This window comes from Chelonoidis abingdonii, chromosome 4 (genome assembly GCF_003597395.2).
Source record: "Chelonoidis abingdonii isolate Lonesome George chromosome 4, CheloAbing_2.0, whole genome shotgun sequence".
In the NCBI taxonomy this organism is placed as follows: Eukaryota; Metazoa; Chordata; order Testudines; family Testudinidae; genus Chelonoidis; species Chelonoidis abingdonii.
Genome location: NC_133772.1, coordinates 59,764,798 through 59,778,790, shown reverse-complemented (window position 1 = coordinate 59,778,790; position 13,993 = coordinate 59,764,798). Strand labels below are relative to the sequence as shown.

General features: G+C 39.7%; 2 protein-coding genes across 17 annotated transcripts in view; one reads left to right on the top strand and one right to left on the bottom strand.

Annotated features, from left to right (window-relative positions):
- Positions 1–4,221, top strand: part of DNAJC24 (DnaJ heat shock protein family (Hsp40) member C24) — a 58,364-nt gene extending 54,143 nt beyond the window's left edge. For 5 of the 9 annotated variants that reach the window (XM_075065220.1, XM_075065223.1, XM_075065224.1 and 2 more), the window contains 2 exons: positions 251–351; positions 683–4,221. In XM_075065220.1, the coding sequence (XP_074921321.1) occupies positions 251–351; positions 683–781 (200 nt within the window). In that variant the 3' untranslated portion in view covers positions 782–4,221. The other 4 variants (XM_032768537.2, XM_032768540.2, XM_032768539.2 and 1 more) reach the window with 2 other exon arrangements.
- The window catches only part of IMMP1L (inner mitochondrial membrane peptidase subunit 1), a 73,363-nt gene continuing 63,121 nt past the window's right edge, over positions 3,752–13,993 (bottom strand). For 4 of the 8 annotated variants that reach the window (XM_075065215.1, XM_032768526.2, XM_032768531.2 and 1 more), the window contains 2 exons: positions 11,162–11,272; positions 3,752–3,942 (listed from right to left, as the gene is read on the bottom strand). In XM_075065215.1, the coding sequence (XP_074921316.1) occupies positions 3,874–3,942; positions 11,162–11,272 (180 nt within the window). In that variant the 3' untranslated portion in view covers positions 3,752–3,873. Of the gene's footprint in view, positions 3,943–4,568; positions 4,744–11,161; positions 11,273–13,993 lie in introns of those variants that run through there. The other 4 variants (XM_075065216.1, XM_075065219.1, XM_075065217.1 and 1 more) reach the window with 3 other exon arrangements.

Sequence of the window (13,993 nt, the reverse complement as noted above, 5' to 3'; positions counted from 1 at the left end):
CATAAGATTTCCATTTTGTCAATTCTTCACCTCTCTATTTCATTCTAATTTGGGTTTTTTTAATCATTTGACGTTTTATTTTAAAAAATCATGGAAACTGTAACTTGCCCTCTCCTTTATGCTTCCCTCCCTCCTCCAACCTAACTTCAGAACTGTTTTTAAATATTCATAACCTGCATTACTGAGGCCAATTATTAATCACAGAAAACTGTATTTACATCCTATCTGTTTTCACATAAGTGATTTCCAGACTTCTCCAAGATTCTTGGCATTCTCTCAGAATCTAGCCCTCCTTGCTCAGAGTTCACCACTGGTTCTCTGCAGATTCCTAGCACCACTTCATTGATGAGGGTACACTTTTTAAAATTTAATTATTGTTTGTTTTTTATTAATGAAAAGATTCCTCTCCTTCTAGGCACAGGGAGCACCTCATAGTCAATGAAACACTAGCCTTTTATGTTACAGATATAGCTATCTGAGGGTTAAATACTGTTGACGGAACTGTTGTATTCAGGTTCTACCTTTCTTAAGTGATAAGAGGTCCTTCACAAACTCTGTAAACTTATAACTTCCATCATCAGTTCAACAGTAAGATTACATATTTCAGTTTTAAAAAGGAGCTTTGCAATGATGGCTTCAAACAATTTTTCTTTTTTTAAATTGTTTGTTTCAACAGGTGAAGAATGTTATACACGCTTATGCCGGTGTGGTGGGAAGTATACTGTCTCCAGAAATGAAGCTGAAGAGGTTTCCTTGGTTTGCTGTGACACATGTTCATTAATTATAGAGATCCTTCGATGAAATAAGTTGTTCCACTTGACGTGTTGGTTTCATTCAGCTGAATAGTCAGTGGACAGAATCTGTTAGTAAATGTTTCAGGGAAAAGGTGCGCTAGCACACTCTCAGGGCTGAAAAGGAGGGCTTAAATCTATTTTCAGGTTTTAACCAGAAGACCTTAAACAAAAGAGCTGTAAGTGGTTCAGTTAATCAAATTAGATACATTTCTGTACTTAATAGAAATTGAACTGTCCTGTGAAAATAGTGCTTGTTCTGTTTGTTTTCACAGATTTGAAAACTCTACTTTTCCTGCCCTAAAAATGAGTGCTTTCATTTTTTAATTAATTTATTTACATTCCATTTGTAGAAGTAGCACTGAGCTTTCTGGTCTAGATGCCACTCCTTTCTCCCTAAGATTATGGCAGTTGTAGCTGGGGGACTACCTTCAGAGTAGCTAAATCTCACATTACCATCAAAGATGACAAAAGTTACCTTATAAACACTGAACCCAAGAAGTATTTTTCTGAAAACAAAACTGTTACTGGAATTGGAAGAGAATGGAGATCAGCCTATTATGTTAAAAGGAGGGAAGGTAAAATTTCTAGGAAGCAGCTGTTTAAAAAATGTTCAAAGCTTTTTGAGCAATCTTACATTATGCATATGCAACTGAATTGAGGGGCTTATGTGCACAAAGTTGTTACCTCTTTCGTACATATCATGTTAGTTGACTCCAGTAGATAAGATCAGGACCATGTAATAGTTCAGTGACGTCTCCCACATATTAAGGACTGCATTTCTGCAAATGTGCTGTTTAAATGTTGCTAATACACAGTGATTCTGCCACCTCAAGAATTTGCATGGTGACTTGTGTCCAAGAAACAGCTTTGCAATCATAGCTTTAAGTCATTTGGACTTCAAATTTAACTACATTTGTAATATTTTATGAATGGAAACTTGAGTGTAGGTCCACAATAGGATTTAGGCACCAAGTCAAAAATTTAGATCCTCAAAGCCCTTGCTCAGCTGCTGCCTAACCCGGCATGTGGCTAAAATCTCTAGGTACCTAAGTTCCCAGTGGTGAAATCCCCCATGTGCCTACATTTCTGTGAGTGGACAAGTAGAAAGCCACCTAAGTTCTGACACTGCTGGGCTGCTCAGGCTCTGATTTGGTAAGTGTTCTTAGAGTCTGCCTAAGAGCATGCCTACTGGATTGGACCCCACATAAAACAGGGTGGGTATAGCAGTCTCCCAATATCCAGTAGCTGAACACTCACCTGGGATCTGAGCGATCTGGGTTTAGGTGCCCACTGTGCTTGATCTGGAGCAAAGACTTGAACCCAGGTCTGTCCCATCCTAGATGAGTATCCCAATCACCAGCTTATAGGGTATTGTGAATGAGTCTCTTCTGTTGATGCTGTTCTACTTAAATAGACTGGAACCTGGGTCTCACAGATGAATATCCTAACCACTGAGCTATAGAGTCACTCTCTCTGGGCCAATTAGTAATGGCCATCATCACTACCTAATTTTTTTTTATGAGAAAAGGCTGACCTGGCTTAAACTCTCACTTATGGCTGTGAATCCCTAGTGAAGATGGGTGCCCAGCTACCCTTGAGGGGCAGGGCAGCTCATGCTGTGTATGTTCTGTGGAGTGTTACTGAAAAATGGCTGCATGGGGTGTCTGGTACATTTAACTGTGTGAGGGTCAATGGCTGTGTTAGACTGATTTTCAATAGAATCGGCGTATAACAGGGATGTGTTCTCTCACCTGCATTATTATTTAATGTTCTAATAGACTATCTGATTGAGGACAATATAGGAGGTGTAAAACTTGAGATCCTCAGAAAATGAATCTTTAAGTGTATAGATGATATTGCCTTACCTGGTATTGACCAACTACAGCTAATGCTGGAAGAACTGCAAACAACTGCAGAATCTATGGGACTTCAGATTAATGGTTATAAAACCAAAGCCGTACATGCCTCCTGTCAAATGGAAAAAAAGGAACGACCAGTGCTGCAAGTTAATGTCAGTGACACTGAATAGGTGAATAGTTTTATCCATTTGGGTAGTCAGTTGACAACAGGAAATGCTGTATCCAAAGAAGTCATATGTTAGATTGGTTTTGCATTAATTGCGTTTCACCATCTTCAGAGCCCTCTATTTGGGCAGCAAGATGTGTGTTACAATTAAGAGTTCAATGCAGTAGTGGTGATAACTCTGTTGTACGGAGGAGAAACATGGCCATTAAAAACAACAGAGAAGAGAATACTTGACAGTTTTTAGTGTCAGAAGTTACAGGATATTCTTAAAATCCCTTAGTTTGACTTTTGCCACAAACTAGATGATCCTGGCAAGTTGAAAAAGTTAGCAGCAATGGTGGGGTCAAGTCCAATGTGGAAAAAGGAGGTACACTTTTACAGAAGGTTAATAGAGCTGAGGTTGAAGAAAGCAGAGCATGAAGCCAACCATGAATGAAGTTGGAAGATACTATTTTGAGGGATTTAAGAAGCCTAAATCTTCCCATCCTGACTCTTGCTGAAGTAATAAAACTTGGAAGGGACCATTCAAGCTGGAAGTCCATTCTATGTGCCACCAAAGTTACATCAGACCCATGTGAATCTGCTGCTTCTTATGACTCACCACTCTCCTTAGTATTTTGTTCTGCTTAGCTTGGGTAGCCCCCTGACTCAGCTTGCTGCTTTCTGTTAATACCATTCTTAGATGCTTAGCTCTCCCCATGCATTGTATAGGGAGACTGGGTACCTAAAATTAGGCATTGTGATGCTGAGCCAAAATCCCCTGTAAGGGTATAGCCCTTATACTATAAGACACTTCCTTGTGTGTAAAGGGACTCACCATGAATGGTTAAAGAAAGCTGAATAACTTATTCTGTAATTACAACAGCATTTAATTTCCATAACTGACTTCAGCATATGTTTTATTCTAGATGTTAATAAAGTGAGACTTAAGATCAAAAAGTCACAATGTTTAATTTATTGTAAATACAAATACATTGTTTCATTCAATCAGCAAAAAAAGCTATTAAAGCATTGTAAGACAGTTCAGTAAGCTGGCAGAATTCACTTATTTCTCTTAATCATCCAAAAATCTGTGACCATTGGGGCTAGCACGCAGAAATCCAAAATCATTCAGAGGCCATATCTGTAAAATGAAATATGGTAAAAGTTAGTTGATCATTGATTAAAACTCTAATTTCAATATTGCACACACCTATTTATCCAAATGGCCTGAGCAACAGACAGTTTCAGGTAACTGCCCAGATAAAGAGAGTGCTATTTTGTGGTTCAGTTTCACTGATGTAGAAATGTGGGGAATAAAGGGAATAATGCTGATGTTTGCTTAATACTTTGTACTTTATAAAAGAGTAAAATAACCCAAGTTGAATATTTTTGGTGTTTTAATAAACTGCTGTGGACAGAATTCTGAATTCTTTTTTAAAAAACTGATTAATCACAGTCTGACACACAGACATTGTCAGTTGCTATTGAAACTGGATTCAGTCTCGGTAACTGCAAGTATCGGCTCAGAACCACTATACAAATATAAAGCCATTGATTAATGATAAGCCTAATTGAGACGTTACTAGTGGGTGATTAAAAGGGCTAAATGGGAGAGATGTGTGGCTTCAGATAAGTAGGATTATTCGAAAAGAGAATGTGGCTAAGTGGAATTATATTGTATTTCCATACTCTGTCCTGTTATATATATCACACACACACTTATCACCTTTTAATTCTTTATTGCGGTATCCTCATCTCAACTAGGAAGATTTCCTTCTTACTTCTCAATCTTCTTTTTAATACCCTCCATATCTGACAGTCTGTATTATAGAGTAATATACTAGTAATTCTTCCTGCTGGCTGGAGGCAGAACAAAGATTGACAGCCAGCTTGGGACCAGGACCACCCTTCTGTGGATAACCCAGAGTGACTGCTTCCAAAGCTGAAAAATATTTACTGAATACATTAGTATACGTCACCTAACTTGGACATATGAACCTCACAACACAGCCTTACGAAGCTTATAATCTGGGATAGCGGAGAAAAACAACTTTGGTTCTCATACAAATGAAGCCACACTGACTGAGCCAGAATGTTGGACATGGAGCGTATTTGAAAGAAAATTCACAAGTAAAGAGGAAGTTTTTCCTTTCTCACCACATCCTACCCCCACCCTTGTGTTGGACAGTCCGTATTGTGGGAAGTGGAAAGCATACTCAACTTTGGGGAAGAGGGGCGATTCAAATTGTTTACACGGGAACTGGTCTTGGGTTACTGCTGTGGCAGCATATTTTGCAGTACCCTTCTCCTGAATGCTGCATTTAAGGAAGAAGAGACATCAATGCTGTAATGCTTCATGAACAGGTGCACTGATGTCCACATAGCTGCCTTACAGATTTCACATTAAGCACCAGACCTTTCTGCCCACCAAGTTGCTGAACTCCTTGGAATAAGCTGTGAGGTTCTCCGGTGGATTTGCTCCAGATGCTCTATAAGCTTCAGTAATATGTGCTTTGCTCCATCTTTCAGTAAAGGCTTTAGAGGCCTGCCCTTTAGCTGGAGAGTGATATAAGTGCTGTGGACCTCCAATAAGTTTTCATGCACTTGATTTAAAGTACTCTGCTTATATTCCTTTCATACCATTCAGTCTCATTGGGCAGCCTAAGACTGGAGCAGAAAGAAGGCAAAGCTGGTTCTTGCAACCTGTGGAAATATGTTTTCTTTTGGACTAAATTATGAGTCCATCCAAAGAATCATTTTGTCCTTATGGAAAATACATTGATGAGCCTTCATAGACAATGCTCTGAGTTCTGATATCTCAGCTAGAAGGGGGGGTGACTGCTCCTATGACCCATTTTGAGAGAAAGTAGGTCAAAACAATGTAGTGGTTCAAATGTTTGTTTTGTTAAGACTTCAGGACAGGAAGCTATGTACCACAGGAGGACTAACAAAGTATGGTGCTAACTAGAAATCTTAGATTCCTTACCATTCAAAACACTTCCTGTGACAGCGACCTTTATTGGGCTTGATATCCTTAGCCCACCCATCCTTAGAACCTCTGAGATACCAAGACAGCCAGAGTAAAGGATATTAATGTGTCTTGTAGCATCAGTACAGGAGTTTGGGTCAAATGATTGAATATCCTGTTGGCAGACACTTTGTGTGATGCCGGAAGAGGACACCCAACTGAGTATCCCAGACACCTCAGTTCTCCCCTTTCAGTTTTTAGCAGCAGTTTTGGGTTCTGGATCAGTTCCTGGCTTAGACTTCCTTCCCAGGTTGGTAATTTCAAAGAGGGTTTATCAAGTCCAAGACTGACAGGTTGCAGGACCAGTGAAGGGTGATCAGGCTCACTGTGGATTGCTCCTTTAGAATCTTTTTTTACTGCCCTTGCCAGTAGAGATACAGGAGGAAAGTTGTAAAGTAAGCCTTATGAGCATATTGCTTCCCCTTCTGGTTCTTGTCTCCTGGTTTGGTTAATGTCTCACCCTCTTTTCAGTTTTCTCTCAGGGTCAAGAGGTCTGTATCTAAACCCCTAACTTTGACATCACCTGAACTGTTCAAGGATTTAGACTCTTCTTCCCCTTCTCTGTCCCCGCATCCGGGTCCATCCTCCTGAATCAGCATGCTGTTGCATGCTCCCTCCTTTATGTGGATGGCTTTCAGATAGGAGATGATGCTCTGATCAAATCAGTAGATTAATTGCTTCCTTATGGAGGGAGGAAGACTTCCTTTGTTGGCTGACACACACATGAGCAGCAGGTATAATAGGCTAGGGAAGGCTAAGCCTCCCCTGCGGCTGCCAGACGCTGGTTGTGAGGTTTGCAGGGGGAGTTTTTGCTTATTATGCACCATACAAGGTTCCAAGGTGACTGAAGAGGCGGTATCTGCTACTCAGCTTCCTGGGTTCATCAGTAATCTTCCTGGACATAGGTCATTTTAATGGTGTCTGTATGATGCTGAGGCTGTTGATGGCCCGTAGCTCTAGCCACTTCATATTCCTCTTCTCCAAAATGAACCATGTCCCACGAGCTACTCTGGGTGGCACTGCTGGTCATAGTGAGTCTTACTGATTCTGAAACCAGGTACTCCTGTTGGAATTGCAAAGAATAAGTCCATCACTTGAGGGAGGACGTGACTGACCTGAGATCGGTGATTCTCAAATTCTGATTGGTTACAATTTCTTTTCTGTATGGTAAGAGTAATCCTAGAAACCTCTTTGGTATCCAGGATCATTCCTAAAAGCAGTAGTCCTTGAGATGGTTGGAAGTGCCTCTTCTCTGCAGAAACCCATGATCCTGTAGGTCTCCCCTGGATCCTCTTTCTGACAATGGCTGCTAAGTCCACCTGAATCTTGTGGGACAACCTGTCGGGTATTCACTAGTCCACAGACAGTCCTGTCCTGAAAATGCTTCCCATTGTAACAGAGTACAGAAATTTTCAGTGAATCTCCCTGATTGGCACACGAAGATAAGCCTTTTCGAAGTCTGCTGAAGTCATGAAATCTTGGGTGACAGCTGCAATGACAGACTTCAGGATTTCCATCCAAAACTTGAGAGATCTGGTGGATTTGTTAAGAGACTTAAGATCTACGATGGCTCTTGTGTTCCTATTCTTCTTTGGGACAGAAAAGAATAAAGTACACACCACAGAATGTCTTGCTGATCCTGATTCTACGGCTCAAATGCTGAGATGTATGTTTGCTTTGTTTGGTACTTATTTGTTCTGTTCTGGGATAGACTATGAACTTGTCTTTGAGGAATTTGGTAAGTTCAATAGCATAACCCTGTAGAACTGTCCCTAATACTCACCTACCTGATGTAGGTGTCTCCTGTAAGTGGACAAACTTCTGAAACCTCCTCCTCTCCCCCCCCCCATTCCATCCCAAGATAAGAGGAAGTGTTGGATGCTGGGCAAAGAGTCAGGTAGATGATTTATAGTTTGATGTTGGTCTTCCAGAAGACCACTATTTGAAGTTTCTTGATCTGTTGAAATGGGACCATCTCCCTCTTCCAGATATGAAGTCTGTGGATTTCTTGTGGGGTGGTAAGCATAAACCGAAAATATGTGCCAAAGTTCTATAGATCTCCTCAGGTCAATGACATGGAAAAGACTTTATTCTCACCTGCTTCTGCTACTGTTTTCCCCCCACCCATGTCCTTACCAAACATCTTGCCCCCTAAATACTTGGCTGAGATCATAAGGTGTTTTACTTGCATATTTGCTTTCCAGGGATGGAGCCAGAGGAGTCTTTGGGCTACCAGATTAGATGCCATAGAGCAAGTTGTGAATCTAAGGGAATCCAGAGAAGCATTTGCTACAAGAGAAACAGTAAATCAGATTTTATTCCTATTTGCTTTCAGTTCAAACTTGCCTTCAGTTTTTTTATCTTGATCCTGGTCTGACTGAGTCATACAATCTATCCATGCTGGACTCATCCATGGCTCTCCCTCTGAGGCAATTAGTGTCTTTTACTAATGCAGTGTCTTTTACCAATGTCTTTCTTGTCCGTGGGTAAAGAATAGAATCTCTGCATTTTTCTGTGTAGGATGCTTAGCTTTGCTTGGGAGCCCATTAAACGTTGATTACTTCTTCAAATAATGGGGATAATGGAACACACAATTCTTTCTTTGCTTTAGTTGGAAGATAGTTCTGAAATGCCTTTTTTTCCCCCTAGGATTGGTGACCCATTGAGTGAGAGAAGGATAAAACAGGTTTGCAGGTAATCTGGTTCAAAACCCTTCTGCCAATAGTTTTTTTTAAAAAATAAAATAAAATAAAAATGATTTAAATCAGTTCTCCATGAGTTCAGATGATTTTGATAGTCCTGTCCTGAAGGACTCTGCTACAAAGGGGAGATCCTTGGTTTGCCTTCTGCGCAGGAGTGGGGGCAAAGATGTCTGGGGTTCTCCATGGAGAGGCACTCCAGGCCCTAGGGTGGCTATTAATCTTTGTTCTGCCTTCAGCCAGCAGGGAGAGGTGGAATACCCCCACAGTACAGACTGTCTGACATGGAAGACAGGTGAATTTACACAAGGGGTCAGCAACCTTTCAGAAATGGTGTGCCGAGTCTTCATTTAGTCACCCTAATTTGTTGTATGTAAAGTAAATAAGGTTTTTAAAATGTTTAAAAAGCTTCATTTAAAATTAAATTAAAATGCAGAGCCCCCTGAACCAGTAGCCAAGACCTGGGCAGTGTGAGTGCCACTGGAAATTAGCTCACGTGCTGCCTTTGGCATGTGCGCCATAGGTTGCCTACCCCTGCTTTAGACCAATCGTGATTGCTCAGGATATGCATAATTTTTAAAAAAATAAATGATAGCAACTGATTTTTGTTCATTCTTTAAAAGTAAAGAAGAAATGTTCTCTTTAACTACAATATGGTGTTATGCAGATTACTGTAGACTGATCTATAGCTATAGCAGTGTTAGACATCTCAATAGTTTCCTAAAACACAGTGTTTTGAAATATAAACTCATTCTTGCTTGTTACACACCATATGCTTTATTCTCGTCAGCAGAACATTAATAATCATCGGTTGGCAAAAGGCCACCTAAGACTAGAAAATATAATACTAAGTGGCAGTTCTTTAATCTTGTCACAGTGACTGGAGGTTTTTCAGTTAAGATGACTAGATTCTCAAAAAATTTATATGTAATTGTGAGCCCATTAAATTATTTTAAAGTGGGCGATGCACTAACTAGCTTTGTAATTTTGCATGTTTGGGTCAAACTTTAGGCCACAACCACTACCCAACTTATCCTTGTGGTTATTTGTCAATATCACAAAATCACTACACTGTTTAGAATAATCATTGTTCTATGCTCTAGAAATGCATGTTAAGACAAACATTCAGGGATGGAACAGCTAGAACTTGTAATGTGCCAGGGAGACACTGATGGCAAATGTTTTAATAACCCATAAAGAACAGAGGTCAGACAAAGCTGAGGGGAAAATGTTATTTCAGGTTTAGTAAGCAATGACTGATTATGGTCAGTAGTTACAAGGTTCTCTGAAAAGTGAAAATGCACTCCTAACAATTCTAAGCTGCATTAATACACACAATATTTTTTTAACAAGAGTAGAGTCTTTTCTGAGCACATATGCCAGTTTAGCTGAATTGCAGTATGTGGCGTTCTTGTGGTATGTGGCAAATAATGACCAGCAACCTTTCACTTTGGCCACAGCAGGATTTAAACCTAGGTTTCTAAAGCCTAGTACATGAACCCACTGAATTGTACCAGCTTGCTTCCTATAGTAATTGTTAAGAAAGAAAAATTAATCCTAGTTCCTTATTTTTGATAAGTGATTAAATACAGTTGTACACATTGATTCATAATGCAGACAGAAATAATATGAAAATATAATAAATAGAAAATATGGTTATGGAGATATGTTATATAAGTAGTAAAAGTAAACTTACATAGCTTATTGTGTAACAAAACATTTAATAAGAGACTTAATTCATATCTAGAAGTGAAGGGCAGATAATTGTGGTGGACCTGTCATGAGTTAAAGGCGGTTCAGAGATTTCAGGTTAACAATTATTAAGGATGGTGCACGCGACTCAGTGGGTCTAGAGTTAGGTTCCTAAAGTAACTAGGCCTGGAAAAGACAACCTCCCCCCCATCACTGTTCTTTGCAATATGGAACTATATCTCAAATGATATTTTGTTTAAAATTATATAAAATAGTTAAACACAAAATGATATTGTTTCATTTTGAAAATATGATTACAAAAAATGCAAGGTGGGGATGAATTGTATTCTACATACGTGGAATGGGTATAGCTTGGGGTAGGCAACCTATGGCACGTGTGCCGAAGGCGGCATGCAAGCTAATTTTCAGTGGCACTCACACTGCCTGGGTCCTGGCCACTGATCTGGCGGACTTCGCATTTTAATTTAATTTTAAATGAAGCTTCTTAAACATTTAAAAAACCTTATTTAATTTACATAAACAATAGTTTAGTTATATATTATAGACATATAGAAAGAGACCTTCTAAAAACATTAAAATGTATTACTGGCACACAAAACCTTAAAGTAGAGTGAATAAATGAAGACTTAGCACACCACTTCTGAAAAGTTGCTGACCCCTGGTATAGATTCATTTGCCAAATTGTTGACACAGCCTTAATGATGGTGATCATTGGAGGTGTACTTTTTCAAGTGAAACTATTTGTCTTCATCCCAAAAATATGGAGAGACTTTTCTTGAAACAATCTAAAAGGTCCAAGTTGTTCTGATACTCATTCCCATTTACTTCAGTGATGTTGCTAAGGATGGGAGTAGACTTTTGCTTTTACATCTTTTAAAAAAAATGTTTGAAGTAACTGGTTTTAGATCCTATAGGTATACCTTGAAGCAAATGCGTCCTCTTATCAGTCCATAAGGAACAGGTCCATAACACCTGGAATCTGTAGAATTCCTGAGATTATCTCCTTCTAACCAAACATGCCCTTTAGGCACCTATAGTTAGAGAAGATCAAAATACAAGTTAGACAATGTAGAATAAGAATGTGTTTCTTTAAAGGAAATTCAATCCCCCGAGATATAACCTGTAAAGTGAACCCTTTTATGGGTTGTTTTTTTTTTTTGTCATGCCATGAATTAATACTTCTAAGGTCTTTAAAGCAGTGCTAGATTAGGGGGAGAAAAATATTTCTAAGTATCTGTTCTATCACATGCTCCAGAAATGCTAGTTTGCAACAAAAGATCCAAAATGAAGATGTAAGAGGTTAGACCAGTATGACAGGGTCATTAATTTAATAGACTTCAAAAGAGGTCATTAGGATGTTGACTGAAAATCTGCCCTCCTGTCGCAGTAACAGCATGAACAGGGCAGCCACACACTCATCAACATCCTGGGGCCAGCACCAAGGCTAGACCTGTTAGTAGGCTCATGATGATCTAAATGGTAATTGATTGTGACATCAATTACGAATAATCTCATCATTTTATCGGAGTGGGCTTGTCAAAGTTCTAATTAAGATCACAGTTCATTCTATGTGCAGGCAGGTTCCACAGCACATTATATTGCAATAATGACCATCACAAAACAGCAAGTCTCTTTTTATAATTTGAAAATTAATGATGGTGACTTTATACTATATGACAAAGACCTTTTATTGCCTATATGTACTATGCATTAACTATATTACATGCCGTAAATTCAGGACCTGACTAACTCAATGAAAACATGAAAAATAGAAACACAGTTGCATTCAGGGGTGCTGAGAGCCACTGAACCAAACTGTAAACCCTGTACATAATGGAAACCACTTCAAGCCAGGGTGTGCTCCAGCATCCCCAGGACTCCTAGTTCTAGCACCTACAGTTGCATTAGTAACCAAAATAATACAGTTCAGAGCTGAATTGATTCAAAATATAGAGCATGCAATGACTAAGATTCATGCTGATAGGACAAAATAGTATCACTGAACATTTCACAACTTCAGATAAAGATAGGCTCTTAAAAGCAAAATAATTCTTAAACATTACATTTGATAATTTATATGCCTAAAAATCTAGGGTAGTCTTAAATTTAACAAATATCAGTAATACTTCCTACCAGCCACTACAGAAAATTCCTGCTACCCAACCAGTCTTGACTTTGAGAGGGGATCCACTTTAACTGCTAAAAGATGAATATATGAATACACTTGATTAAAAAGAAAAAAGACCATAGAGAGATCCAATGAAATATGCCAATGGGCAGAACATATTACCAAAACAGCAAAGAAAAGCATAAAAGGATTTTACTGACAGGTAGTCAGAACAGAAGTAACTAACTAATGAAGGTGAAAGTCAGTAAAAGACAATCAAATGTCTAGAGTCGGGTCCAACTGATCTATGTAGGACATCCATCTCAGCATGTGCATGGAGTTTCACTCTGTCGCCTGTAGATCTAGGTTTTAGAATGTGCTGACACTTCCACTTTATGCAAATTTCCTTCATGTCTGATGCTACAATTATGCTTTAAATGCCCCACTGCAAATACTTGTGCTATTTACTGTTACTGACAGTTTACCCATGCACAGCACTCACCACAACCACTTCTCCCTCCTATCCATAATTTACTGTTAGGTTCAGTCCTGCAGTATTACATGCACAGGGGCAAAATGACCTTGCTGCTGTAATTCACTACCCAACATCTCCCACAGCTACAAATGACATATCAAACTACTGTATGCAGTGTTAGAGCTATGTCAGTCCCACAATATTAGAGAGACAAGGTGGGTGAGGTAATATCTGTTACTGGACCAACTTCTGTTGGTGAGAGAGACAGTGATCACTCTATAGCTGACCTATCAATCCTCATCCTCGAAGGAAACCTGCACAACACTTCCAAAAGACCTTACTAGACACCAAAAATCATGGGCTGAATAGACACATTGGATTTATGGTTTATTACAGCAATCTAAACCCACTAACAACCCCACCCCCAGCTGCTTTACTGCCTCCCTATGATTGGAGCAGTGTTAACGCATCACTTCACCTTAAATGGTCCTTTGAAGTGTGTGTTAACTACTTATGCTAAACTATCTGATGGGCTGACATTCTGGTTAAGTTTCCCAGACCTGAAGATGAGCTCTTATAGAATCATAGAAGATTAGGGTTGGAAGAGACCTCAGGACGTCATCTAGTCCAACCCCTGCTCAAAGCAGGACCAACAAAAACTAAATCATCCCAGCCAGGGCTTTGTCAAGCTGGGCCTTAAAAACCTCTAAGGATGGAGATTCCACCCACCTCCCTAGGTAACCCTTCCAGTGCTTCACCACCCTCCTAGTGAAACAGTGTTTGCTAATATCCAACCTATACCTCCCCCACTGCAACTTGAGACCATTGAGCCTTGTTCTGTCATCTGCCACCACAAAAAAACAGCTCAGCTCCATCCTCTTTGGACCCCCCCCCCACCTTCAGGAAGTTGAAGGCTGCTATCAAATTCCCCCTCACTCTTCTGCAGACTAAACAAACCCAGTTCCCCCTCAGCTGCTCCTCATAAATCATATGCCCCAGCCCCCTGATCATTTTTGTTGCCCTCTGCTGGATTCTCTCCAGTTTGTCCACATCCTTTCTGTAACAGGGGGCCCAAAATTGGATGCAGTACTCCAGATGTGGCTTAACCAATGCCAAATAGAGGGGAATAATCATCTCCCTCGATCTACTGGCAATGTTCCTACTAATGCA